The sequence below is a fragment of the Vulpes vulpes genome, chromosome 2, assembly GCF_048418805.1.
Source record: "Vulpes vulpes isolate BD-2025 chromosome 2, VulVul3, whole genome shotgun sequence".
Taxonomy (NCBI): Eukaryota; Metazoa; Chordata; class Mammalia; order Carnivora; family Canidae; genus Vulpes; species Vulpes vulpes.
In genome coordinates, this window is record NC_132781.1 from 50051829 (window position 1) to 50076558 (window position 24730).

At 59.1% G+C, this 24730-nt stretch overlaps 1 protein-coding gene across 7 annotated transcripts in view; it reads right to left on the minus strand.

Annotated features, from left to right (window-relative positions):
• VAV2 (vav guanine nucleotide exchange factor 2) overlaps positions 1-24730 on the minus strand; it is a 161632-nt gene that overhangs the window by 49205 nt on the left and 87697 nt on the right. For all 7 annotated transcript variants that reach the window (XM_025982120.2, XM_025982123.2, XM_025982121.2 and 4 more), the window contains exon 4: positions 6968-7036. In XM_025982120.2, the coding sequence (XP_025837905.1) occupies positions 6968-7036 (69 nt within the window). The remainder of the gene's footprint in view (positions 1-6967; positions 7037-24730) is intronic.

Here is a 24730-nt window from a genome sequence, read left to right on the forward strand (position 1 = left end):
CCGGGCTGTTGGGCCTGAAGCTGGGACGCAGGACTCCAAGGCGCTGTGAACTTGCTACTTGGAAACCAAATCAGACGTTTGCTGACCTCGGTCCATGCCGAGCAGCAGAGGGGTGCCCTGGTGGGCCAGAAGCAGCCAGTTGTGGGCCACTCTTCCTACAGCGGGGCCCAGACAGGGCAACAGAGTCCCCCAAGGTTGCCAAGCCATGTGGGAGTACACGGAGACTAGACCATGGCCACCAGACTCCCAGAGGGAGCCCTGCGTGCCTGGCGCTGTGCTCCCTACTAGAACTCTCTTTTCCTGGGCTGCTTTCTAAGCAGCACAAGAGCATCCACAAACCCCTGGGCTGGGTCATCAAGGTAAGGTCCAGAGGGATGTCCTGGGCCACAGCAGCACATGGCTCAGCCCCTACACCATCATGTGAAGTGTGCTGTGTGACCACAGGCAAGTCACCTGTCCTCTCTGAGCCTTTATCTCAACTGTGGAACGGGGGCAGGGCCACAGTTCCACAGTGGCCGTGTCATGAAGGCTGAGACGATAGGGCCAAAACCCCAGCACAGGGTCTGGCACTTGGGGGACATCAGCTTGGGTCCTCAGAACCTCCCTGCGACCACCGTGGGGCATGTCCCCTGTGCCAGGGAGCAGGGCTCAGGTCAAGCTGCCTGCCCTCAAATAGGAGCTAAGTTCTTCAGTATTTCTTAGGCACCACTGCACATGAAGGAAACAATGTTATAAGTCTTGGGGACGCCTGGATGGCTCAGGTTGTGATCCCCAGGTCTCCGGATCGAGTCCCGCACTGGGCTCTCTGCATGGAGCTTGCTTGTCCCTCTGCCTGTGTCTCTGCTTCTCTCTGTCTCTTTCATAAATAAATAAATAAAACCTTTTCTAAATGAATGAATGAATGAATGACCAATTCTTCATACTCATAACATCCCAGGAAAGTGGACAGTGTGCTTCAGAGACGCCCTTAGCAGCCACAAGGTGATCCTCCCCTGGCCGAGCCCAGCTGGTCCCTGCTTCCTTCTGGGACCAAGGAGACTATGCACGTCTTAACCTCCCCCCACAGGGCTCCCCCACCCTGTAGACTCTGTTAAATCAGGCCACAGAATCACTGTGACCGCCTGGGTCCCGAAAGGACCCAGGTCCCATCAGGTATTAAAAATAAAAATTTGGGCGGCAGGGCAGCCCAGTGGCTCAGCGGTTTAGCGCCGCCGTCAGTCCAGGGCCTGATCCTGGAGATCCAGTATGAAGTCCCACATCAGGCTCCCTGCATGGAGCCTGCTTCTCCCTCTGCCTGTGTCTCTGCCTCTCTCTCTCTCTCTCTCTTCGTGTCTCTCATAAATAAAATCTTAAAAAAAAAATAATTAAAAAAAATTGGGGCAGCCCGGGTGGCTCAGTGGTTTAGTGCCTACCTTCGGCCCAGGTCATGATCCTGGAGACCTGGGATTGAGTCCCATGTCGGGCTCCCTGCATGGAGCCTGCTTCTCCCTCTGCCTGTGTCTCTGCCTCTCTCTCTCTGTGTCTCTCTGTCTCTCATGAATAAATAAATAAAATCTTTTAAAAAATAAAAATAAGTAAATGAACAAAAATTCACCTAAGTCTGCTCTATCTGCTGGCCTGCGAGCACCTGAGTATTCAGCAGGGCAGGGTGGCAATGGGGCATCTGCTCTGCATTTGTTCCTAAGGGCCCCTCGTGCAGACACTAGGGCAGAGAATGAACCACCCAGGGTCAGGGTTTTAAAGTCACCTCAGCCCCAGGCCAGCCAGGGCAGCACAGGCCCACGGACCAAGGGGCCGAGATGTGCCAGGAGGGCAGAGTGTGGGGTGCAGAGTGCTGGACAGCCAGTCCCACCAGCCGTGGCCAGCTGTCTCCACAACCAGAATGAGAGGAAGATAGCAGGGGCCTGGGTACCAGGGCAGGGTTTAGACAGACTGCCCTAGGCCCGGCCTGTCCTGCAGCCAGCTCTGCAAGGCCAGGGGCCATCAGGCAGCTTGTCCGGATCACAGGGACAGGAGAGAGAGAGGCCAGGCTCCAGTGCTGCCTGCCCCACCACCGGACCACAGATGTAGACAGGGTGACTTTGGGGGCAGGACCGCAAACCCCGAATTCCCCGAATTCCCAACAGAGGCATAGCTGAGAGCCAGACTCTCCTGGGACCCTGGCCCAAAATAAGACAGTAACCAGTCCAGACAGGGTGAGGGAAAGTTCCTCTAAATCACACTTTGGCAAATCTTATGCTCCTGCAAAGTGCACTTGCAGCATCTCCCGGAAGCCCTCCCAGTCTCCTGGTCTGTCAGGGTCTGACCCCTGTGGATGCCCCCCCTGGATAGGGGGTCCAGGGCAGGTGGCCTGCTGACTCACACAGACCCAGTTCAGATCGAAGCTCCACCCCTCTGTGGCTGTGTGCAGGCACCCCAGCCTCTCAGGGCCAGTCTCCAGTCCAAAGGTGGGGCCCGGGATCCACCTACAGGGTTCCTCGTGGGAACAAGCGTGTGTGCTCGACAGGGCTGGCTTCAGGCCCTCCCTCCGGCGGGTCCCCACGTCCAGGCTGCACCTCCCAGGGCCCACATGAGGATGGAAAAACCATCCACGGGGTTTGGGGCACCATGTGCTGCCAAGGACACCCCAGCTGGGGACTGCACAGGACTGGAAGGAATTTGGCCACCCAAATTGGCTTGCTGTACAAATGGAGCCTGGAAGGCCAGATGAGCAGCTCGGCCGCAGGGAAGCTGGCCCTTCCTAGAGGGCTGTGCCCCGCTGTCACCACTTTCACAGCCCAGAGCCAGGGCCCTGGAGCCATGAGACCACAGAGCAAGGGGACAGCTGCACGTGCACAGGGCTCCCCAGACCAGCACCCACTACCGCCCTCCTCCACCAAACCCCTCCTGCCATTGGCCTAAGGACAGAGGCCTCCCAGGCTGGCCAAGGAGGGCATCCACTGATGCCTCCTCTCTGGGGGGCTTTCCTTTCACCTTCTTCAGGCTGCAGGGCTGGTGGTATCCTCTAGGGGGGCTGAGGAGGGGCTGCCCGCCCGATATGGTTACAGGCTGTTGTTTGTTTCTGCATCATCTAATTCCAAACTTGTTCCCTTTGGAAAAGCAATCCTTGGGGATGAACAGCAGAGGTCCCAAAGCCGCCCCTCCCAACCCAACATGAACGGCCCCACACATGCAGGCGTGTGCGAAACACTGAACCTTCACATGAGTGGCTGGAACATCTCTGAAATCGGGGACAGTTTTTGAACAAGCTTTCTTTGAGGCTGGGAGAGACAGATGGGCAAGGACGGTGGGGTGGGGATAGGCTGTCCCTTGGATGAGGGTCCCAGGCGAGTGCGGCCATTGTTCCCCATTCCCTGCCTGTGGGGACCCCATAGTAGGCCACCCCTCTGCCCCTGTGCACCCCGCCTCCCTCCCCAGGGACAAGAAAGACACCCCCCCCCACCTTGCTGCAAGAAGACATCCTTGTGCCCTTGAAGGAGCATCGACTTGGGACACTCCCTCTACATTTTATGCATCTTAAAAAATTATCCCAACGACTCTAACATGACACATTTAAAGCTGTGAAGTCATTTTATGATTCAATAAAGCATGCAGCTATACATTTATGGATAAATTATGTCCCCTGCCGTGCCACAATCACATTTGTTTAAGCCCGAAAATCACTCCGACTCCCGGGGAAGTGACGGGAGACGTAAGCAGCAGGCTTATCAATCATAAAGCTGTGGATCCTTCAAGCTTGAAGGGACCCACATGCCATCGGCTACTGCTTTCATTTCAGAGGCAGGGACAGGGCCCCATGAAGGACCCAGCGGTGCCCCAAGGAGGATAGAACATCGCCTTTTCTGCTGCTCAGCCTTGAATAAGCAGGCCTGCGTGCCTAGAGTGAGTGGCATTGTGTCACCCGGACAATCGAGGCCCCTTGAGAAATGTTAGGAGCGAAGCCAGAGTCCAGGTCATGAAGCCCCAGGGTCATCCAGGTGCATGTGCAGCAGAGAAGCAGCCTGAGGCCACATGCCTGTGGTCTCTCTGAGCTCTTGTCCCAAAAGCCCCAGGCCACCCCCCAAGACAGGAGCCTCCATGTGTGGGGGCATCGCAGCCACCAGGCACCTGCCACACAGCTCTGCCCTTCACGGCCTGCCACCTGTCCCTGCCTCCTACCCCCAGCAGGGGTGGCTGAGCAGAGCTGGGGTGCCCTGAAACTATGACCCCTGCAAAGCCCCCTGTCCTAATTTGCGGCAAGAACTCCCTCCATATGCTCCTGATTGCAAAGCAAAGGAAATATGTAGGCTCCAAATCCCAAAGGTGCTGTGTCCAAATGCCAGGAGAAGAACGCCCCCAGAGCACGACCCCCAACACTGCTGCAGACACACACAGAGGGGGCTGGTGAGAGAGAGCTCAATGCCTCTCCTCCCAGCTCCGCGGTCAGTGACAGTGCCCCGGGAGCTTGAAATAGGCCATTTAAGTGGCAATATCTCGTGTTAATTTTTTCAACCAGCTGCTCTATTATTTGATTATACATTATTCAGTGATCTCCAAAGTGAGCTTAGAGCACTTGAGAACATAATGTTAGTCCAGCAACATCCATTCAAACGTGGGAAGGGCTCCCCTATGAGCTCCTAGAACCACGTCCTGGATCTGAGACCCATGCTGCCCACACTGGTGCCACCAGTCACGTGTGGCTATGAGCTCACAAACGTGAGTGTGGCCAGGTAAACTAAGCTGTGCCCATCAAGCTAAAAAAAAATTTTAAGATTTTTTGTTTAATTATTCATGAGAGAGAGAGAGAGGCAGAGACACAGGCAGAGGGAGAAGCAGGCTCCCTGCAGGGAGCCTGCTGTGGGACTCACAGGGAGCCTGCTGAGGGACTCAATCCCAGGACCCCGGGATCACGCCCTGAGCTGAAGGCAGACGCTCAACCGCTGAGCTGCCCAGGCGTCCCTGAGCTGTGCTGTCAGCATCAAACATGCACCAGACCAGACTTTGTGCCACAGAGAAGGCAAGCCGCTGAGTTAATGACCGGTCATGCTGGCTTACACACAGAACCAGGCAATATCCTGGATATAACATAATATAATAACCTGCATATAATTTTTGGTTAAATAAAAGCACATTATACAACTAGTTTCCCCTACTTCTGTTTCTACTAGAAAATCTACAACTGCACATGTGGCTTGCGCTCTAGCTCTCCTGGAGAGCACTGCCACAGCCCTTTGGGAACTGGGTGGAAAGCCATGATCTTGGTGAAACAGGCGGAGGGGAACCACCATCCTTGCCCGAGGGCTCATGGAGCGTCCAGTGGGCACTATGCCCCCGATGATATCACTGATGGTCTTCCCGAAGCAGTGTTATGCATAGGGAAACCAAGGCAGAGGTGGTATAACATGCCAAAGACCATGAAAGTAGGAGGTGACACATCCCAGGCTCCCAGTACATCCGACGGGACAGCTGTGCTGTGTGGGACACAAGACGGGGCGGCAGCAGAATGGGCGGATTCTCCTGCACGGCCGACACACCTGCTCTTGGTGGCCCAGAAGGGGTCGTACACTGTGGAGCTGCGTCCTGTGGGCTGAGGCTGTAGGGCTCTCAGTAGCCAGCTGGGGACACCGGGGACAGTGAAGGCTCTGGATGCCCGCAGTAAGAACCATCTCTCTGAAGTTGGTCCAAAAGGGCCCCTCATGGGAGACCCACATGATCCCATGCTCCTGGGTCCTAGGAGGCAGCAGGTGGGCCTCACTCTCCCTGACGTTCCCAGTTCCTGACCCTGACCCAACGCACGGAAGGTGCTCAGTGCTGAGTCGGCAACAGAACAGATGCACAACTGACCGGATCGCAGTGTCCACGGCACCACGTGCACATGGCCATCCCTCACCGGGGCCCCAAGGACACACCAGCTTCCCTGCCGGGGAGCCCCATATCCAACAGCCTCCAACAGCCACTAAGCATCCGAGTTCCGGGCAGCTGCTGGCAGGACCCTTCAGAAGCACAAGTTGATCATTGCTTCAGACATCTGGTCAAGGGGTGAAGGCAAAGAATCAGCCGGCTCCCCTGGAAATGTCACTGCTGGCTCCCTGCCACGGCCTGGTGTCCAGTCCGTACCCCAGCTCCCACCTCTTACTGGGTCCCACTCCTGATCTGTGCTCCAAGGTTAAGAGGAGAGGGCCGGGGAAGCCCTCCTGGGAGCAGCAGCCATCTCACTGCAGCAAAGCTGTGTCTGCCGTCGAACAGGAATGAGGGGTCCAGGCAGCAGGAAGCTGGGACAGGTGGGTGGGCCAGGTCAGGAGCCACCTGACCCCAGGCCCTGGCCAAGCTCGTTGCTTCTCGGGCCTCCTCACCTGCAGGAAGGGGGTACCCTGCCTCCTCCACCCTTCCACCCCTCCTCAGGGAAGCTGCCCGGGCCCTTCTCTGAGCAGCAGCTGGGTGATCTTACCCCAGGCCACAGCGGACCCCACAGGGCCACACCTGCCCCTTCAGGGAGAGCCACTGCCCCAGGCTTCTCATGGGTTCCTGGGGGCTCTGAGCCTGGGAGCGTGAGGACGGAATGGCGGAGTCCTCAGAGACAGAGCGATGTCAGTCTAGGGCCACGGAGAAGGCGGGAGATGCCTGCTGTGGCTTTGGGCGGCCTGGTCTCGGCCCCTCGCCTGCCCCCTCGGACCATGAGATAGCCCAGAACCCACAGACCACCTTTGCTTGTGGCCCACACTCCAGGGGCCCGGCTTCTGGAAACCCCAGCTCTCCCCGCCCCAGCAAAAGCTGGAGAACTTTCCAGAACATGAAGGGAGCCTTGTCCATTTGAGTTCTCTGTCTCTTTCTGTTGGGCCTGGTGGAGCCCGCACCACCACCAACCATGGAGAAGCCTCAGGCAGGACGGCAGGGTGGCTGTACCAGCAGTGGGGCCGCGACTCTTCCATCCCCTGTCCCCACCCCTGTCCCCGTCCCCGTCCCCACCCGGGTCCCATCGCTTCCTTACTCTGCCAGCTCCTCCAGGCTGCGGTAGACATCGTCGTCATTCTCGGCAGTCTCCTCCGAGGGAAAGGGCCTGTGGAGAGAGGACAGTGGCGTGAGCAGGTCTCCTCAGTGCCCCAGGGCCGTGCAATTGCCAGCTTCCGCCTGTCTCGTGTAAGCTGCCCGCACGGAAGAACCAGCAAGTAAAGCGTCCAGGGTGAGGGTGGCCCAGCTTAGCCTTGGGACACTGGAGGTCACCTCCGTAGGCACCACCACCCGCCCCCGGCCCTGCTGCCCACGAGGGAACTGGGCCAGGGACAGCAGGAAGCTTTCACCAGTGTGACAGTCCTGCCTCTGCACTTCAGGGGGCCCCCCCAGCCCCTGCCACAATCCTCTCCCTCAGCCTTGTGCCTGAGGAGCCATCCACACATCTCTCCTGCCATCTGTCCCATGCCACCCCCTCTCTGGCCCCTGAACCTGCATCTGCCTCCCAACAAAACCACTCCTGACAAGGACAAGTGATCTTTGCTCTGTCCAATCCTAAGGCTGATTTCATACACGGTGGACACCTGCAGAGGGGCGAGGGACAGAGTTCCTGGGGGTGACGGGGGGTGCGGCTTGGGCAGCAGGACAGGGCAAGGGGCACTCAGGTCAGGCGGAAGCACTTCTCCTTGCAGGCCTTGTCAGGGCCTCTCACGTTCACATTGTATTGAGACTGACCAGCCGGCTTCCCTGGACTCAAGGATCTTTATTTTCCAATCCCATGGTTCCGTATTCGGGGGTGCCCAGGGTCCCCGCCAATGCTGTCAGTCCCAAAGTGCGTCTGGGACAGAAGGGGGGCGATGGGTCAGGAAGCTCCCCTGCTGGGCTCGGGGGGACATAGCCCTCAGTGTCCTCAGACCAAGTGTCCACCTGGGTGGCTCAGAATGTGCTTCTATCCTGACGATCCCTCTCCAGGGGGATGAGCCCCCCCTGGAGAATGGAACTGCGAGCCCAGTTCACTTTTGTCACAGCCAAAGACAGATGATGTCAGATGGCAGGGGCCAGAGTGGGGGGAGGGCACCCCCTGGCTGTGGGGGACTGACCCCAAGATGAGACAGGAATGCAGGGTGCCATGGCCCATCCACACTGCCCCGGGTCCCCTGCCCCACCCTGGCCCCCAAGACCTAGCTTCCCCCAAGATTTAGTTAACCCCCGGCCACGTGGGAAGATCTGATAATGTGCTCAGCCTGGGGCTATGTTCGCCCAGCACGGAGCCTGGCACCAGAAAGGCACGGACAGACAGACAAATGGGTGGATGACAGACGGATGGCTGTCTGGGAGGACAGGAGGGACATGGCCTGATTTGTGGGCTGATGGACCGGGAATGAGACGTGGGGGGAGGAGGGGAAGAGAAGCTAGGACATCGGGTGGGCTGCAGGGTGGATGGGCAGACAGACAGATGGACGTCAGACAGTCTCAAGCTGTTTTTCCGCCTTCTCCCAAAACAACAATACACATCAGCCCCAAAGCAGAGCCAGGAAAGCGTCTTCAAGGAGAGCTTCTGAGCAACCACATAGAGGTATTCAAGTCACCCAGTTTGACACCGGGTTCCCAGTGTGCACAGAGGGTGCTGCACGGGGCGATGTTCCCACTTTACCTTAAAGCCAGAAAGGACCTAGATCAGGGGTGACTGTGGTCACGCTGTGGCCAGGACTGGCTGACCATCCCACACCCCCATCCCCCTGCATCTACCCCCAGCCCCCCACCCCATGCTGCATCTACTCCCCTGTACCTCCCCCAACCCCTGCCCCCCCGTATCTGCTCCCAGCACCTACCCCCATTCCCCGCCCCCATATCTGCCCCCAGCACCTACCCCTATCCCCTACCCCATGCTGCATTTACCCCCTTGGACCCCCAGCACCTACCCCCATCCCCCGCCCCCCATATCTGCCTCCAGCACCTACCCCTATCCCCCAACCCTGTGCTGCATCTACCCCCCCAGCACCTACCTCCCACTCCCCTGTCCTCCCTGCCCTCCCCCCACCCCGACAAGACATCCTGACCTGAACAATGTCAACCTCCTGCTCTTTAGGAGGAGAGGACAAGAAGGAAGCCCCACAGAACAGAACAGTCTGTGCAGAAATGACCGCGGGTTAAACCCCAGAGCTGGTCCCCTGGGCCTCCCTCGCAGCAGGATGGGCTCCTCCTGTCCCATCAGACCCTTCCTGAGCATGCACTTCCTTGTCCCCAGCTTCTGGGAAGCCAACTTTCCCACTTGGACCACCTCGGGAATGACAGGGACGCCAGGGCCAGAAGCAGAACAGCGTCAGGCTGTGTCCACTCCGCCCACCCAGCTCCCCAGCACCCCTCCTCCCGGGGGCAGTGAGTGCGGGTCATGCCGCTGCTCCCCAGGAGCCCCCTCAGTCTCCCCTCCCCCACCAGGACAACCTCAGCATCCAGCAGCTGGAACTGCCCCCTCTTTCCGCCCCGGCTCGATCCCCCACACCCTAGAAATCGAGTACTGGCCAGAAGCCAAAACAGAGACCCCACGACCTCTGTCACCTTCATTTTACAGGAGGCCTTGTGAGGAGAGTGAACAACTGAGATCCGGGTTCGAATCCAGCCTCACCATGTGGCCCTGAGCAGGGCACACTCCCCCCCACCTCAGTTTCCCCAACTGTAGAATATCGGTAGTCACTTGAGATGAAACAAGGTAACACAGTGCACCTCTGAGTCCTTCTACCCAGCGAGTGTCCCCCACATGACAGCTGGGTCACCCTCCATCCCTCTAAGTGGCCCACCCCCAGAGCCCCTGACTGGTCCAGAGTGCAGACACAGGCTGTCCCCGAGGTCCCCACAGCCTCTTGAACAATAGCTCCAGGTGCCGACTCCTGGAGACAGGGGACCGCAGGGTCGGCACCATCACTGGGTCCTCCAACCCACCCCACAGACTCGATGCCTCAAGGAGTGTCCCCCAGACACAGAAGTCCACACTCCGGAAGGTGAGAACGCTTCCTGGTCAGGGCTTGGCCCCTACATGGGTATTCAGGATCACCCAGCACCACCCCGGGACCTAGGCTTCAGCGTTCATTCTCCTACATTCTGCAGGCCTTCAGATGAATGGGATCCAGGAGGGTCTGAGACACATCCGACTTCATCCTTCACCTCAAGGGTTCAAGAAGAAAGCAAATTCCGACTCACAGAATAGAATGCTCCATGCAAGTGACCTCTAAAGCCCATGTCCACCTGCAGGGTCGTGAGTGTTTCTGGTCCTCCCTGGCCACCTTGGTGTGCTCCAGGGACAGGTGAGGGCCAGCACCCTGGGTTCCCATGCTGGAGGGTGAGGCCAGCCCAAGGCCCCCAGCGAGCAGACTGGGCCCCACAGGCCTGGGGGTACCTAAGCACCCGGCACTGCCTGCAGGGGACGACCGCCACCCAGTATGCCTGGGACCAGGGAATGTCCCGGAACATGGGAACTTCAGTGCTGGTCACCTAGTCCCAAATGTGGGAGACCAAAGTGCTTCCATGTCCAGCACTGGCCCTACCCTATGTGGGCAGCTCACGTCTCTGGCCAGGCCTCAGTTTCCTATTCTGAAACTGGCCTCAGAATGGGGTGCAGTGGGGCTGTGGGAGGGCCTGGCACCAGGTCGCCATCGGGGTCAGCTTCATCTCCCTAGGTGAGCCCAGGTGAGCCCAGGGGCTGGTGGGAAGGAAGTGGCCAGCGTGGAGGGGGCGTAGTGGACAGGGCAGGGGGCAACACCCCCTTTGGCACCAGCTGGCCAGGGTACCCGCAGCCCCACAAACTTGAAAGGCCCAACAAGAAGTGCAGCCTGGGGGGGATCCCTGGGTGGCTCAGTGGTTTAGTGCCTGCCTTCCGCTAGGGGCGTGATCCTGGAGTCCCAGGATCGAGTCCCACATTGGGTTCCCTGCATGGAGCCTGCTTCTCCTTCTGCCTATGTCTCTGCCTCTGTCTCTCATGAATAAATAAATAAAATCTTTAAGGAAAAAAAAAAGAAGTGCAGCCTGGAGGACCTGACAGGCCCGTTTAATTATTGAGAGAGTCACCTGGGTGCCGCCTGCTAATTGGCTGGGAGACCTTGAAGCACCAGGGTTTCCTTATTAAAAACAGCTCTCCTACTAAACAGCCCTGACTGTCAAAACAAGCCAACGGATCTCGTTTCTCTTCTCAGCCCGTCACCCCACCCAGTGTGGAGAGGCCATCGCATCAGGGGGCAGCACCGGCTGGTGTACCCCACCCACGCCCACACCCGGCTCAGGCTATATATACCTAGTGTTGGAGAAGAGGGCGATCCACACTCCGCATGAAGGCCACACACGGCCGGAGGGTGCAGGGTGCAGGAGGAAAGGCTCCAGGCAGGTGGGCAGTCCTGGCCTGGGGAAATAAGGAGGGCTTCACAGGAGGTGGCCGGGGAGCCGACATGGAGAGCAAAGTATGACCGAGGGCAGAGTTCCAGCCTCGAATCAGATAGGGGTCGGAGTTGGCCAGAGTTTCCAAAGGATCTGAGCCCCCAGCCTCAGTTAACTCATCTGTAAAATGATGGGGATTAAACCCCCTGCGGCACAGGCATTTTGTGGGATGACAGGAGATGCAGTGTGGGCATGGTTCCCACAGGTCCTGGCACCCATGGCGGTGGAGGCCAGGGGTGATGGTGGATGTGGTCGTGAGGTAAGGGCTGGAGGACTGACGCAGCCCGGTCGGACGAACAACATAACATGCCTGCGCGCTCGGGGATGCGCTGGCTCAGCGTGGCTGGGGCTGCAGCCAAGGAGCAGTGACAAGTGGGCCAGCCTGGTACTGACCACCAGAGGCCTTTGTCTGTTTGTATTTTAAAGATTTATTTATTTTGGAGAAAGAGCAGGTGGGGGAGGTGGTGGTCTGGGTGGGTGAGGGGCAGGGGCAGAGGCAGAGGGACAGTCCCAAGCAGACTCCATGCTGAGCGCAGAGCCCAACATGGGGCTCCATCCCAGGACCCAGAGATCACAACCTGAGCCAAAACCAGAGTTGGGCACTTAACCAAGTGAGCCCCCCAGGCGCCACATTACATACAGGGTCTTAAACCAAAGTCAGCACAGAGACAGGAGGGTCTCGGTGCCTCCGTGTGGTGGGGGCTTGGATAGGGGGACACAGAGTGAAGCCACAGCTGGTGGAGGCAGGCCCAGCCACCATGCAGGGCAAGGGGGAGGCGGGGGTCAAGGGGGGAGGCAGGGGCCAGCAGGGAGGTGTGGCAAGTCCTCTCCCACTTCCCCAGAGAGGAAGCCCAAGTGACCCTCCAAATTCCAGCCAGGCAGCTTCTGCCCTTGCTTCCAAACACCCCCAACCCCCAGGTGGAGGAAGGCGCTGTGAGCTGGGGGTGGAGAGGGAATACAGGGTGCTGCCTGGGGCCGCACAGAGGGAGGAGCCTGGAGCTGCCCCACCACTTCTCAGCAGCCACAAAGCTCAATGTATTTGTGGTTTTCCGGTGCGCTTCTGGGAAGGCAGCAGCTAGGAGCGGAAAGGCCAGGGGTCAGGGGCCGTTCTCCGCGAGGAGCAGGGCCCAGCCCCCGCAGCTGCTCCTGGTCAGTCTGGTCCCTCCCTGGCAGTCCCTCCCCAGCACGGGGGGAGGCAGGAAATCCCCGAAGCCTGCACAGCCCTGCCTGCCCTGCCATGGCCACCAGGGAGCCCGCCTGGCCCAGCAGGGAAGGGGTCCCAACGCCAAGGCCTCTGTGCATCATCCCCATTTCTGCCAACAGAAAACCAAGGCACACTCTCCACGGGGAGTTTCCAAACTGGGTACTGAGGGGCCAGAGCTCCCAAATATTCTCTGACCTTGGCCCTAGGGAATGGTGCCCAAGCTTGGACACGCTGGGCAGGGAGAGGCACGTGAGGCTGAGAGGAGGCACCGCAGTGCAGGACGGATGGATGACAGGCCGATCGCCGAGGAGCAAGCGGGCCGGTAGGTGGGGGTGGTTAGTGGAAGGTTCCAAAGCCCGTCAGCCTCCTGGACCTAAGGTAGATCCACTCCCTACCCCAATGGTGTCTTTGCAGCACCAAATGGCTCCCACCAGGGCAGCTAGGGACGCAGACTGAAATCCACAGCTGCGGAACACTCTGGAAGCTGCTGGAAACAAACGCTGTTCCCTCTTCTCCTTTCCCAAGTCCATGGCTAGCAGCCCCTGGAAATGCCCCTTCTGGGACCAGGGCAGGCCTGTAATGGGGCTCGAGCCTCCCAATCCCCTCTGCTCCCCTGATTGCATGGCCCAGTGCCTCCTCTGAGCCTGCGGTGGACACACCAGTGGTAGTGGGGGTGGGGGAAATCGGGAACGTTCACTGGCCTAGCCGAGTGTCAAATTCACACGGCTGACACAGGGAGGACAGGTTGGTGGGCCAGCAGAGCAGATCTTCTCAGAAAATAGATGGGGAACCGTTGAAGGGCTGTGTGATCTCAGGCAAGGCCCCTGCCCTCTCTGAGTCATCATGCTCTCACCTCCGAGAACAAACCATGGGGGTGGGGGTGCACTGGGTGACACAGAGCTGGAGGCACCCTTGTGCCCCCCACTTCCTGCTCATCTCCTGGGAAATGTCAGCTGGGTACCCCAAATCACCGTGTTCTAAGAAGGCCTCTGCGGGCCCCCAGAGCCAGAGACCCTGCCCTTGGCAGACCTCCCACGACGGAGAGGCCAAACCTGGCCTGCCCATGATTGCCGTGCTGCATAGCCTGCATCACTCATCCATTGTGTGGTTCTTTCTGGTGAGACAGGTTGCACTCCAGGGGGACGTCAGCTTCCCAGAGAGCTCCGGCCACCCCTTCATCACAGCACTGCTGCCCAGAGGCAGGGTCGGCCCCGGGGCAGCCTGGTCAAGCCTCCACCTGCTGGCCAGGGGTCTGGGGTGCGGTGGGGCACACACCCTCCTGGAGGAAACCCCCCATTCACAAACGAGGGGCCCAGGGAGCCTTGGGAGGAGGACAGGGCATCCTCAAGTGACAGCTGCCTGTGAGATGGGTGCTACCATCTCCTCAGATGAGGACGGCACAGCCCAGGGGAAGCGAAGACAGCTGGCCAAGAAGACCAGCCAGGAAGGGGCAGGGCTGGGCTCGCAACCAGGCCGGCCCCCAAAAGCAGAAGAAACCCGGGTGGGAGCAAGCCCGTGGCCCCCACATGTGTCCAGGCATCTGGCCACGGCGTGGGCAGCAGCCCCAGGGCCTGGGCGTCATCCCTGCACCCAGCAACCTCCTGCTGCCACTCCCCCTCCCCCGGGGACCCCCGCCCCCTGTGGCCCCACCCCAGGGCTCATACTCAGAGAGGCACAGAGAACCCCTGCTCATCTCTCTCCCCGTGGTCTCCTCCACTGTCCCTGGCCCCTCTCCGTCCCACAGGACTCCACATGCATTCCCTCCCAGAGCCTCTCCTGCCCCAGACCTGTCGCTGCTCAACCTTGGGGGTTGAATCACACATCACCTCCTCTGCAAAGGTGCCCCAACCAAGGCATCTGGGGGCCCCCTACCCTGTCCCTCTGTTGCTCCCACCCTCAGACTCATCCCCCTAGGGCCTGGACCTCTGAGGGCAGCACACATGGGGGACAGGTCAGGCCGGGGGGAGCTCCGTGCTGCAGTGTCCCCAGGAGAGGGCTGCCCTGGGCCCAGGCAAGGACAAGGATGAACAACAGCACCCCCACCGCACATCGCGGGGTGGGCCGTGGTCCCTGCAGGGTAGAACCGGGCCTTGGCCCTTCTGGGGGGCGCCAGCCCTGGGTCTGGAGGTGGCCCTGGGTGGGGGGCTGGGCATGGGCCAGTGTGCCAGGAGGGCCACCTCCCAGCTTGGAGCCTTTAGGGCCAAGAGCCCAGCCAACTCCCAGCTCTAGCGCCACACTGCGCGGCCCTCCTGGGAGGGGCCCTGGCTGGACACCATCCCAACCAAACCCTGCACCAGGCCTGTCAGCCAGACTCCCATACGGCAGTGATGTCCAGGGCTCTGGAGGTGCTCGAGGAGCTGAGGGACCAAGACAGGAGTTCACCAAACAGCAGAAGACGCAGCCTTCTGCAGATACCAACCCCACTGGGGACCAGAGACAAAGCCAGCCAGATGTCTCTGCCCCACGCAGCTCGGCATGGGGGAGGGCCTGAGCCCCTAGTGCCAGGTCAGGGTGGGCACCTGTCCAGGTCTCCCAGCAGTAACCCCCAAGCGGGAACGGAGCCTCCACTGCTCCAGGGGTGGCCCTGCAGGAAGGCTGGAAGGGCCGAAACACTTGGCCTGGTGTCGAGTCAGTGCTGGGCCCAGGACCCGGGACCCCAGCTCCCCACTGGCTCCCATCCGAGGGCCGTGGGGTGGAGCCCAGCATTACCACTGACTGGCCAGGAGACCAGGGCTAGGGGTGCCCCCTCGGGAACTCTAGGTCCTCCTCTGCAAAGTGGGGCCAAAAGCCTTGGCCCCCCAGTGGAGGCTGGCATGCAGAGCACTAACCCACAGGAGGCTGCGATGCAGGGAGAGGGCACCAGAACAGGGTCACTACCCAGGACCCAGGGCCACAGGCCACAACCTGCCACATCAGAGGACAGCGAGAGGACACAGCGAGTCCCCAGAGTCAACCTGACCAATTCTCTGGATTAAAGCTCCAAGACAACAAAGATGAGACAGAGCCAGGCATGGGATTTACTAAAACTAACTTGATAGGGAGCCAGCAGGTGGTGAGCGCGGGGTCAGGGCCGGGCTGTGAGTCTCCTCATGCCCTGTGAGCCGGAAGGTTCTAGTTCCAGGGTTGGCAGGCAGGCTCAGGAGTATTCAAAACAATCAAAAGTTCAATAAATGAATGAAAATAGAAGAGGAGGAGGTTGGGACACTGAGGGACTAGGAAGGTCAAGGAGAAACAGTGCCAAGACCCCTCTCTCCTGTGCGAGGAGGGCAGGTGAGGGTGACACGGTGGGCTCCCAGCCCTGCTCAGCTCTACCACTCCCTCGGCACATGACCTCCAGAAAGTCACTCAGCCTCTGGACTCCAGTGTCCTCCTCTGGGGCACAGAGGAGTTCCCCCTCCCCTAGATGAGCAGCTCAACAGTCTGGGTTCATGACATCGAGCATCCCAGCTTCATTGATGAGCCCAAGACTGCAGGGGCCGGCACACAGGCTGCCGTGTCCACTTCCCCGCTGCAACGGCCACTCTGTTCCAGCAGAAGGCTGGGGACAGGTGACATGAAGCCGTGTGAGCAGGTCACGCATGCTCGCTGCTGGAAGTGAGCCACCACTGGCACTTGGGGGCTCTTTGTCGCTGCTGCAGGACCTGGACTTCAGGAGCAGCCGATCCCGAGGAGGGACAGGACAGATGAGAACCACGGTGACAAGAGCAGCCCGGGTGACATGGGGGAAACAGTCCCTTTGCGACCAGAGGCCCACTGCCAGTGAGGAGAGACACCAGCCTCTGGCTTCAGAGGGCACTGGCGGTGCACGCAGCTGGACGTGTCCAAAGCACCGGGAAAACTCTTGCGAACCAATGGTGAATCTTGCCGTGTGTTTCTACATTTATTTTGCATCGGGCCATCCCCACTGCAGGGAGCCCAGCTCGGGGCTAGAGAGCATGGCCTCCTAAGGACAGGCCCCCTCCCAGGCCACAGCCCCAACGTCGCCCCCGTGCAAGGACATCACCCCTGCCCCGTGGGCACTTTCAATGACCCCACATCCCTTCCGCACGTGTATAAATCCCACAGCATGACAACACTTTCTGCTCGGTCTCTGAAAAAGATCTGATAATGTTGCACAGCTGCCCTGATAAATTTTTAATGGTGATATTTGCTGAAGAAGCAGGCTTTTATTGTTTCGCTCATCACAGAGTGAAGCCATCTTTGCTCCCCGGAGGGAAGGACAGAGGTGAGAGGACTCTGGACCCAGGACATGTGGACATGTGCATTGCCCCCAACAACCAGTGCGCTGGGGACAGGGCCCCCACAGGGGTAGAAGCCCCTGTGCTTGGAGGCCCACCCTCCCTTCCTGCTAACCGGAGGGGGTCTCTGAACACCCCAATCCCCCCTGCAGGCAGGTCTCGGGGCAGGGGCTGCATAAGGACAGAGCTGGGGCTCGCAGGGGTGTCCATCAGTGTCTGGGAAGTGCAGCTTCACACTCCACACACCAGGCATGCTGGAGGCTGGGGTCCCCCACCTGCCCTGGCCCAGAGCACACGGTGCTGGGGTCCTGGGGCCGCCAATAACCAAGGACCACCAACTAGGTGGCTTACACTGGCAGAAATTCATGCTCTCAGTACTGGAGGCCTGGAGTCCTAATCCAAGGGTAGGCCCGACCATGCGAGGCTCTAGGGAGGCTCCTCCTGCCCCTCCCAGCTCCTGGGGGCCCCAGTGTCTCTGGGCTACAGCCCGGTCCTCCAGCCTCCGCCTCCATGCTCACACAGCCCCTCCTCTGCCCATGTCTCTTTTAAGGACACCTGCCACTGGATTAAGGTCCACAGGGTTTTCCCCAGTGAGCCCACATTCACGGGCCTGGGGCCTATGCTGTTAAAGCCACATCCAGCCCACACCCACCCACCCCAGGATCTCCTGACCAGGGAACCACCAGACGGGGCTCGCTGGCCCTGGGCCCGCACCACAGGCTCTGATCATCAGTCAATGGAGGCCTCTCTTTCAGAGGTGGGGAAACAGCCCTGGGCTGAGGCACCTGCTGAAGAGCACAGCAGTAGCCAGACCCGAGTGTATCAGGGCTGGCCCCTCACCTCGTGCCCCTGGGGTTCGGGTCATGTCCCCCACTCACTCCACCTTGCCCTGCATCTCGCCGCAGCACGTCCACCCACCTGTGACCAGGGTCCTGTGTCCGTCTTCTTACCTGACAGTGGCCAGTTCTGGCTGTGTCCCAGTGCCTGGCCTGGGGCCAGACATCACCAGCCACAGACAGATGAGTGAATGAATGACTGACTGAATAAATGAATGAGCAAGTAAAGTAATGAATGAATAAAAAGAGGTGACTGCTGACTTCCTTAGGTAAAGGACCCTGGGAAAGGGATGCTCCCTCAGCCTCAGTTTCCCCACACATAAAAAGAGGGACGAAGGGCTCTTCCAGCATGAAGGTGCCAGGCTGTGGACGCCAAGCTGTGGGAGCTGGGCGAGGGGTATGACACTCAGCCCTGGGGGCCTCATGAGTCTGCAAGGGTCGGCAAATGTGCTAGGCCCCTGCCCTCTGTCGTTTCCGTCTCACTGCCCAGCGCAGACCGGTCTTCAGCCCAGGAGGCAGCTCACACTCCCGGGATTTTCATCGGACAGTGATTCTCTTGTCTGGGCACAGGGACATCTGTCAGCGAGGAAGGCCAATGTGGGCACCAGGGACATCTCCCCCGTTATGATTCTGAACGTGGGCACCCAAGCTGCCCTGGGAAGGCCCCGGCGGAGGGGGCTGGTGTGACACTTACGAGCCACAAATTGGGGCAGATGCTTGCGCTTGGATGCACGCTGTCCCCTCACGTGTTCCATGAGCACCTTAAGTGGAGCGGTAGCCCTGGGCTCCTGCAGCTTGGGCACCATGGCGCTCGTCCTCAGGCAGAGCCTACACACCCCCCCACCAAACGGGAGGTAGAAAATTCACACACGACCTGCTTCAGCCCACTAAGCCCTCCTGGTGGGTGCAGACCCCCATTTGCAGAAGAGAAAACCGAGCAAGCGAGGTGGCCCCTCCCCCTACCGGGGCCTGTGCTGAGCACTTGGTGGAGGTCGCCTAATCCTCACAACAGCTCTGGGAGGGAGTTTTAACTGTGACCCCACTATTCCAATGAGGCCACATGGGCTCAGGAGCAGGAAACTAACAGGGCGTCCCGCCACCACCCAGGTCGGCTGGGTCACCCCTTTGTCCGCCATCCCCCCCAAGGAGCAAACACAGCTGAGGAGCAGACGGGGCCTCAATTACCACGCCAGACCTTAACTGAGCCGGAGGCCGTGGGCTTCATAGCTCCAGGCTGAGACCAACCAAGCCACATTCACATGAAACAGGCAGAGGGAGGATCGACGATAGATGGACAGACATGTAGACAAATGGGCGGGTAGGTCGGTGGGGAACAGAGAGACACATGGATAGGTGGACATATGAGCAGAAAGGTGATGGATGGATGGAATCAGAAGGAAGGATGGAAGGACAGATGGGTGGGTGGAAGGATGGATGAATAAGTGGATGGATGGACAGATGGGGGATGGATGGGGGAGAGGGACAGATGTATGCATGGAGAGCTGACTGGTTGCATGAACAGAGGATGGGAGGGAGGGGGAGAGAGGGGACACAATAAGACCGTGAGAGCAGCCAGGGGAGCATGCTCCATGGGTGAGCAGACAGCAGGACGGCAGGATGGCAAAGGCAGCCCGCCTGGCCCTAGAGCCCTGGGTGGGCGCAGGGCCCAGCAATCGGCTATGCTCCGGCCCTTGACAGCCCCCGGGAAGCTGCATCTGGCCGTGCACGGCCCTCCCGCAGGCAGCAGCTCCCCTTGGCCCCCGCACAAAAAGGGCTGAGTAATACACTTTTGAACAACTAACGTGTCTTTCCAGCTCTGGTGTCCACCGTGAAGTGGCGGAGAGAAGCGCAGGCAGGTGTTCCCTGAGTTCTTTAGCAACTGGGTAAGGACATGAGGTAGGGTCCCTCCCGAAGCCCGTGGTAGGGACAGACTCACTCACAGTCACCTGGCCACCATGCATCAGGGCCCACACTAACGCACACTGTCCGGGTCTTCCCCACCGTCCTGACAACAACCCCATTCACAGTGGCCACAGCTCGCATGCAGGCAGCAACCACTCAGGTGTCCCAGGGAGGAAAGGGCAGGCACCAGGTAACAGGAAAGGTGGCCAGCATGGACAGGTGCCACCAAGATCAGGGTCTGGCTCTCCCCTCTGCCCCCGGGGCTGTCCCTCCTCTCCGACAGTGGGTCACTGTCACCAAGTAGGGGGGTGGAAGGATCAACATAACGGTCCTTCCCAGGAGGGGCCAGGATAAGCTGGTGTCACTGTCAGGTGAGTGGAAAAGGCACCCACTGCCCCTGCTGCACCCTCTTCCTCACTGGAGTGGTAGCTGCCCTGGCGGCCCCCCTCCTCTGAGGCAGGTTCTGGGTGCCACACACACCCCGGGCCAGGGATGGGCAGAGCGGGCTAGGCAGAGGCACACCCAAATGTGCTCCCTCACCCTGGGGCCCGGCCCATACGACACAAGCCGCCTTCGCTACCTGAGGTATCCCCCACTCCCACCCCTAGTGACACCGCCATCACCAGCCTGGCTGCCACGCCAGATCCAGGGTCATTAAACCAGAAGGTCCCTCCCTCCCCATCCCTACACCCTCTCTTCCAACACCTCCCAGGCACGACGGCCACACACCTACCCTCCCACCCCTGCCTTCACCACAAGGAGTGCCATCCTTCTTAAACCTTCAACGGAGCCCCCAGGAAGGATCTGGAATACACTGGGCACCCCCTGCCCCAGCTGGCATACGATGTCTGTGTTCAGATTCAGCTGCTGGCATGCCAACGGACACGAAGATACCAGAATGCAAGATACCAGATGGGTATGCAGGAAAAGAGAGCAAACAGGCATGCACACACCAGGCACATGCACACACACGTACCAGGTGACAAGGCCCATTCTGCCCAAGCCTGGAGGCCTAAGCAGTGGGCCTGGCAAATGTGGGGAGAGAGAAAAGCCGAGGCCATGGGAGTGAGGGAGCAACTGAACCAGGCTGGGGCTTGGTGCTTAACACGGATGCCATCCTCCCTGAGCTGTCGTCACCCCAACTGGGCAAGTGGGGCAGGCACCAGCTGGAAAGCTGCCCTGTGTGGCCAGAGCACACCGTGGGAGGCCTCACCTGAGCCCCTCCTGGGAAGGGGAACGAATCCCCAATGGCCGAGGATGCCGGCCCCATCATCACCACGGAAGGGAGAGGAACACGGGCTCTCCACGCAAGACAAGCAGCCAGGCGCTTGGTGCCACCAGGTGGGACATTTAGAACTATCTTGCTGGCAGAATGAGCTAAGCACATGAAAACAGCCACTCTCCGTCCAAACCTCTCGTGGAGTCCAATTACCTGGAATTAACCAGGTGGCACCAGACGGGAAAGGGACACTGGCAGGGAAGGGCCCAAGGAGAGGCCTGGGGATGGTGCCCAAGAGCCACAGCCGTGTCCACAGCCACAGGTCGCCTCGAGGAGTGGCTGGGGCTTCACAGCACCACGGGACCTTTGCTTAGGAATGGCTCCTTTAAGGGAGGAGGAAATCCCTCCTCTCCTCCCTAGGATCTCGGAGAGCACTGGGTCTCCCACCCCCCGCAGGCTCCCACTGAGACACTCACTTCAGGACAAAGACAGGAGACCCCATCTTTACCCAAAGCAAAGCGGCTGTGCCTTTTGTCTGCAGCCCATGAGAACTTCTGAGTTCCCCAGACACACACAAAGTCCAAAGAGCAGGTCCTCTACCCAGCAATGAGACGAGAAGTGCTTCTTTTTGGTTCCAGAATGCTCTCCTGTGCTCAGATTTGGATCAGGGTGCGTCTGACATTCTGAGAATTCACTTCAAACAGGAAAAGCCGTTCCATCTGCTGGGGGTTGGGCGGGGGTGGGGGCATCCAGTCTTGCCCACCCCTGCCCCTGCCCACGCCCCCTGCCCTGACTGCCTTGTAGCCCGGCCTCTCTCAGATGGGGCTGAGGCTTCCCAGACTGCAGCAAAAGACCAAGCGTGAGGAACCCCAGGCACCCCAAATTAACTTTCGACAGCAGAGTTTCAGGGTGACAACAAGCAGGAGGCCCTGTGATGGGGGAGCCCCAGGGCCAGTCCCAGCAGCCACTCCCCTCTCAAGGCCTGGCAGCCCTCCCCCACCCCCAGCTGCTGCTTCTGCATCGCACAAGGGACGGAAACCCCGCCCTCCAGGAGACAGCCACTCAGGCAAGGCAGGCATCACTGCCGCTGTGCAACCATAGTCTGTGCCTTGGACACCAGGATGGGACTCAGCCTCTGGCTCCATGGGGACTCGTGGGTATGTTTTGGATAGAAAATAATCAAAATATCAAAGACAATCCAAAAGAACTGAAGCCCGGGTATCTAAACAAACATGAATGTTCACCATAGCGCGATTCACAATCGCCAAAGGGTGGAAGCAACCCCGTGTCCATCAGCCAATGATTTGAAACCCCAAATGAGGCCCATCCCTACGGCAGAATGCTATCCCATCAAGAGGAGGCATGAAGCCCTGATGCGCCACAGCCCGGAGAAGGAAGCAGGTCCCAAGAGGCATGTGATGCCCTTTTTACGAAATATCCCTATCAGGCCCATCCAGAAAGCTGAGTGATGGATCCAGGGCGATGGTACAGGGGAGGGGTGTGGATGCCTATTAGGGACGGGGTTTCCCTTCGTGTTGGAGAATGTTCTGGAACCAGACAGAGGCGGTGGGCACACAACACTGAGAATGTGTCAAATGCTACTGAACTGTACACATTAAATAGGTTAGATTCACAACACGGGGTGGGGCGCCTGGGTGGCTCAGAGGTTGAGCGCCTGCCTTCAGCTCAGGGTGTGATCCCAGAGTCCCAGGATCAAGTCCCACATCAGGCTCCCCGCAGGGAGCCTGCTTCTCCCTCTGCCTATGTCTCTGTCTCTCTCTGTGTCTCTCATGAATAAATAAAATCTTAAAAAAAAAAACAACACAAAAAAAGACTTATGTCATGGGATTTTTGCTTCCATTTAGTAAAAAGACAGCAGAGAGAGGACAGCGGCCTAGGGTAGGGGAATGAAAGACAGGGGAGCAGCCCAGCGAGGATCCAGAGCCCCCCACCCCACCCCTCTCCACAGCGCCAGGACCCTTGCAAAGCTGCCTGTATACACTGCCGCCGCACAGGACACAGCTGACTGGCCGGCAGCTCTGGAGGTGAACAGTCTGAAAAGAGCCTTAGGGGCTCAAATCAAGGTGTCAGCAGGCGGGGTCCCTTCTGGAGGCTCCGGGAGAGAATCTGTTGCCTTTCCTCTTTCCTGGCTCTTAAGATGCCAGCATTCCTCAGCTTGTGGCCGCATCACTCCAATCTCTGCTCCACCATCACATCTCCATGCTCTGCTCTGACCCTCCCACCTCCCTCTTTTACTTACAAGAAAAATGACCTCTGGTTACTTGTAATTACCCTAGCTACACCTGCAGGGAATCCCTTCCCTGTCACACAAGATCCAGGAGCCAGGAAGGGACTGTGGCTTTCAGGGGCCCCCTCTCTGCCCACGACCCCAGCCAGTGCCATGGGCATCCATGGAACGTCAAGTGCTGCATAGGTGTATAGGGGAAACTTCCCAACCTACAGAAGAAGAGACAGAGGCCCCAAGAGCACCCTTGCTAAGGCTGATGGGTGAGTAGGTGGCTGACAGAGGAGACCTTCGAGGGCTGAGGGCCCGTTGGCCTCACCTGCAGCTTCAATGCCTGGGAGAGTTCCGCCTTTTGCTCTCTCATCTGTCACCAAATGGGACATCCCTCCCTCTGGAGGGCCAGCTCTAGCTGTGAGGAGGACCTGCACCACCCCCCCGACAACCAGCAGAGCCGGATGACTTACCAGGGACCCCCCACCCCCAACCCAGCCTCACTTCTGATCCTCCAGCCGGCACCAGGATGGGGCCCCCAGATTAAGTCTCCTATTCATCAGTCTCTGAGAAGTATAATTAGGGCTTTTATGGAAAATCAGCTCATTATGCAAAGTGCAAGGGCTATAAAAATGATCATTTTTCTAAAGGAGCGTGCTGGGCTCCTATCCAGCCTGGCAAGAAACTGGGAAGACTCTCTTCGGGCTGCAGACTCAGTTGACTGGTTTTTCAAAAAAGGAAAGGGCTTGGCCACACCGAAACCTTTGGTAATTAGGGACACTGCAAAACCTTCTTAAACGAGGAGCTAGTTAGTGTCATAAAGGGCTGGTGGTTAGTGCCCAGTCACCGGTGGAAATCACAGCCTGTTTGGGGGGACGCAGGGCAGCCCCATCATGTTGCCGTTCCCTGAGCTCGTGGCGGGGGGGGGGTGGGGGGGGGAACGCTCCTGTCCCCAGGGGCTAAGGAGGGAAAGGACTCTAGAAGAGCCCTGGATCAGGGCTCAAATGAGGAAGGGAAAGCCCAGGGCAGGAGAGGCCCAGAGGACAACCCGCCGTGAGGGCAAGGAGGCCATGCAGGTGGGAGACAGCAGAGCTCCCCTGACCTCCTGGGGCTGCAGACACCTGCTAACACCTCCTTCCTCTCATTTCCTCCTCACCACCCCCAACCCAGCTGCACAGCAGGATGACGTCAGCCTCCTCCGGGCTGAGGGGCCTGGAGCCACAGCAGGACTGCTCCGTCCAGGGCAAAGCCAGAGGGGCTCATCAGCCCCAAGAACAGAACCGGGTTCCCGGGACCCAGGCCCTGCTTCAAGGAGACATGGATACAGAGAAGAGATCACGCTCCAGCCTCTTATGAACGAGCACATAACAGCATCAACTTTCGTCTCACGCCCTTCACTCCGGCCCACTTGTGTGCACACACATGTGTATAGAGAGGCCACACTGAACAGGCTGGGAAGTGTACCCAGAGCACGGTATGGGCAGGGGCAAGCCCGAGAACACAAAGGTTTCTGCAGAAAACCAAAACCAAAACTACGTGCTGTCTCTATATCCAGAAATAACACACTCATTCTTGATTAAGTTTTTAAACTGTCCCTATTACAGGCCTCACAGAAGCTACACTGCAAATCAGCATGTGCAACTGGGGGGCTGGAGGGAGGGAGGCGGCTCCAAGGTGCAAGCGATGTCCTAGGGTGCAAGCGGCCTGGTGGGTGCAGGAGCTTGTCTCTGTAGCCTCTACACC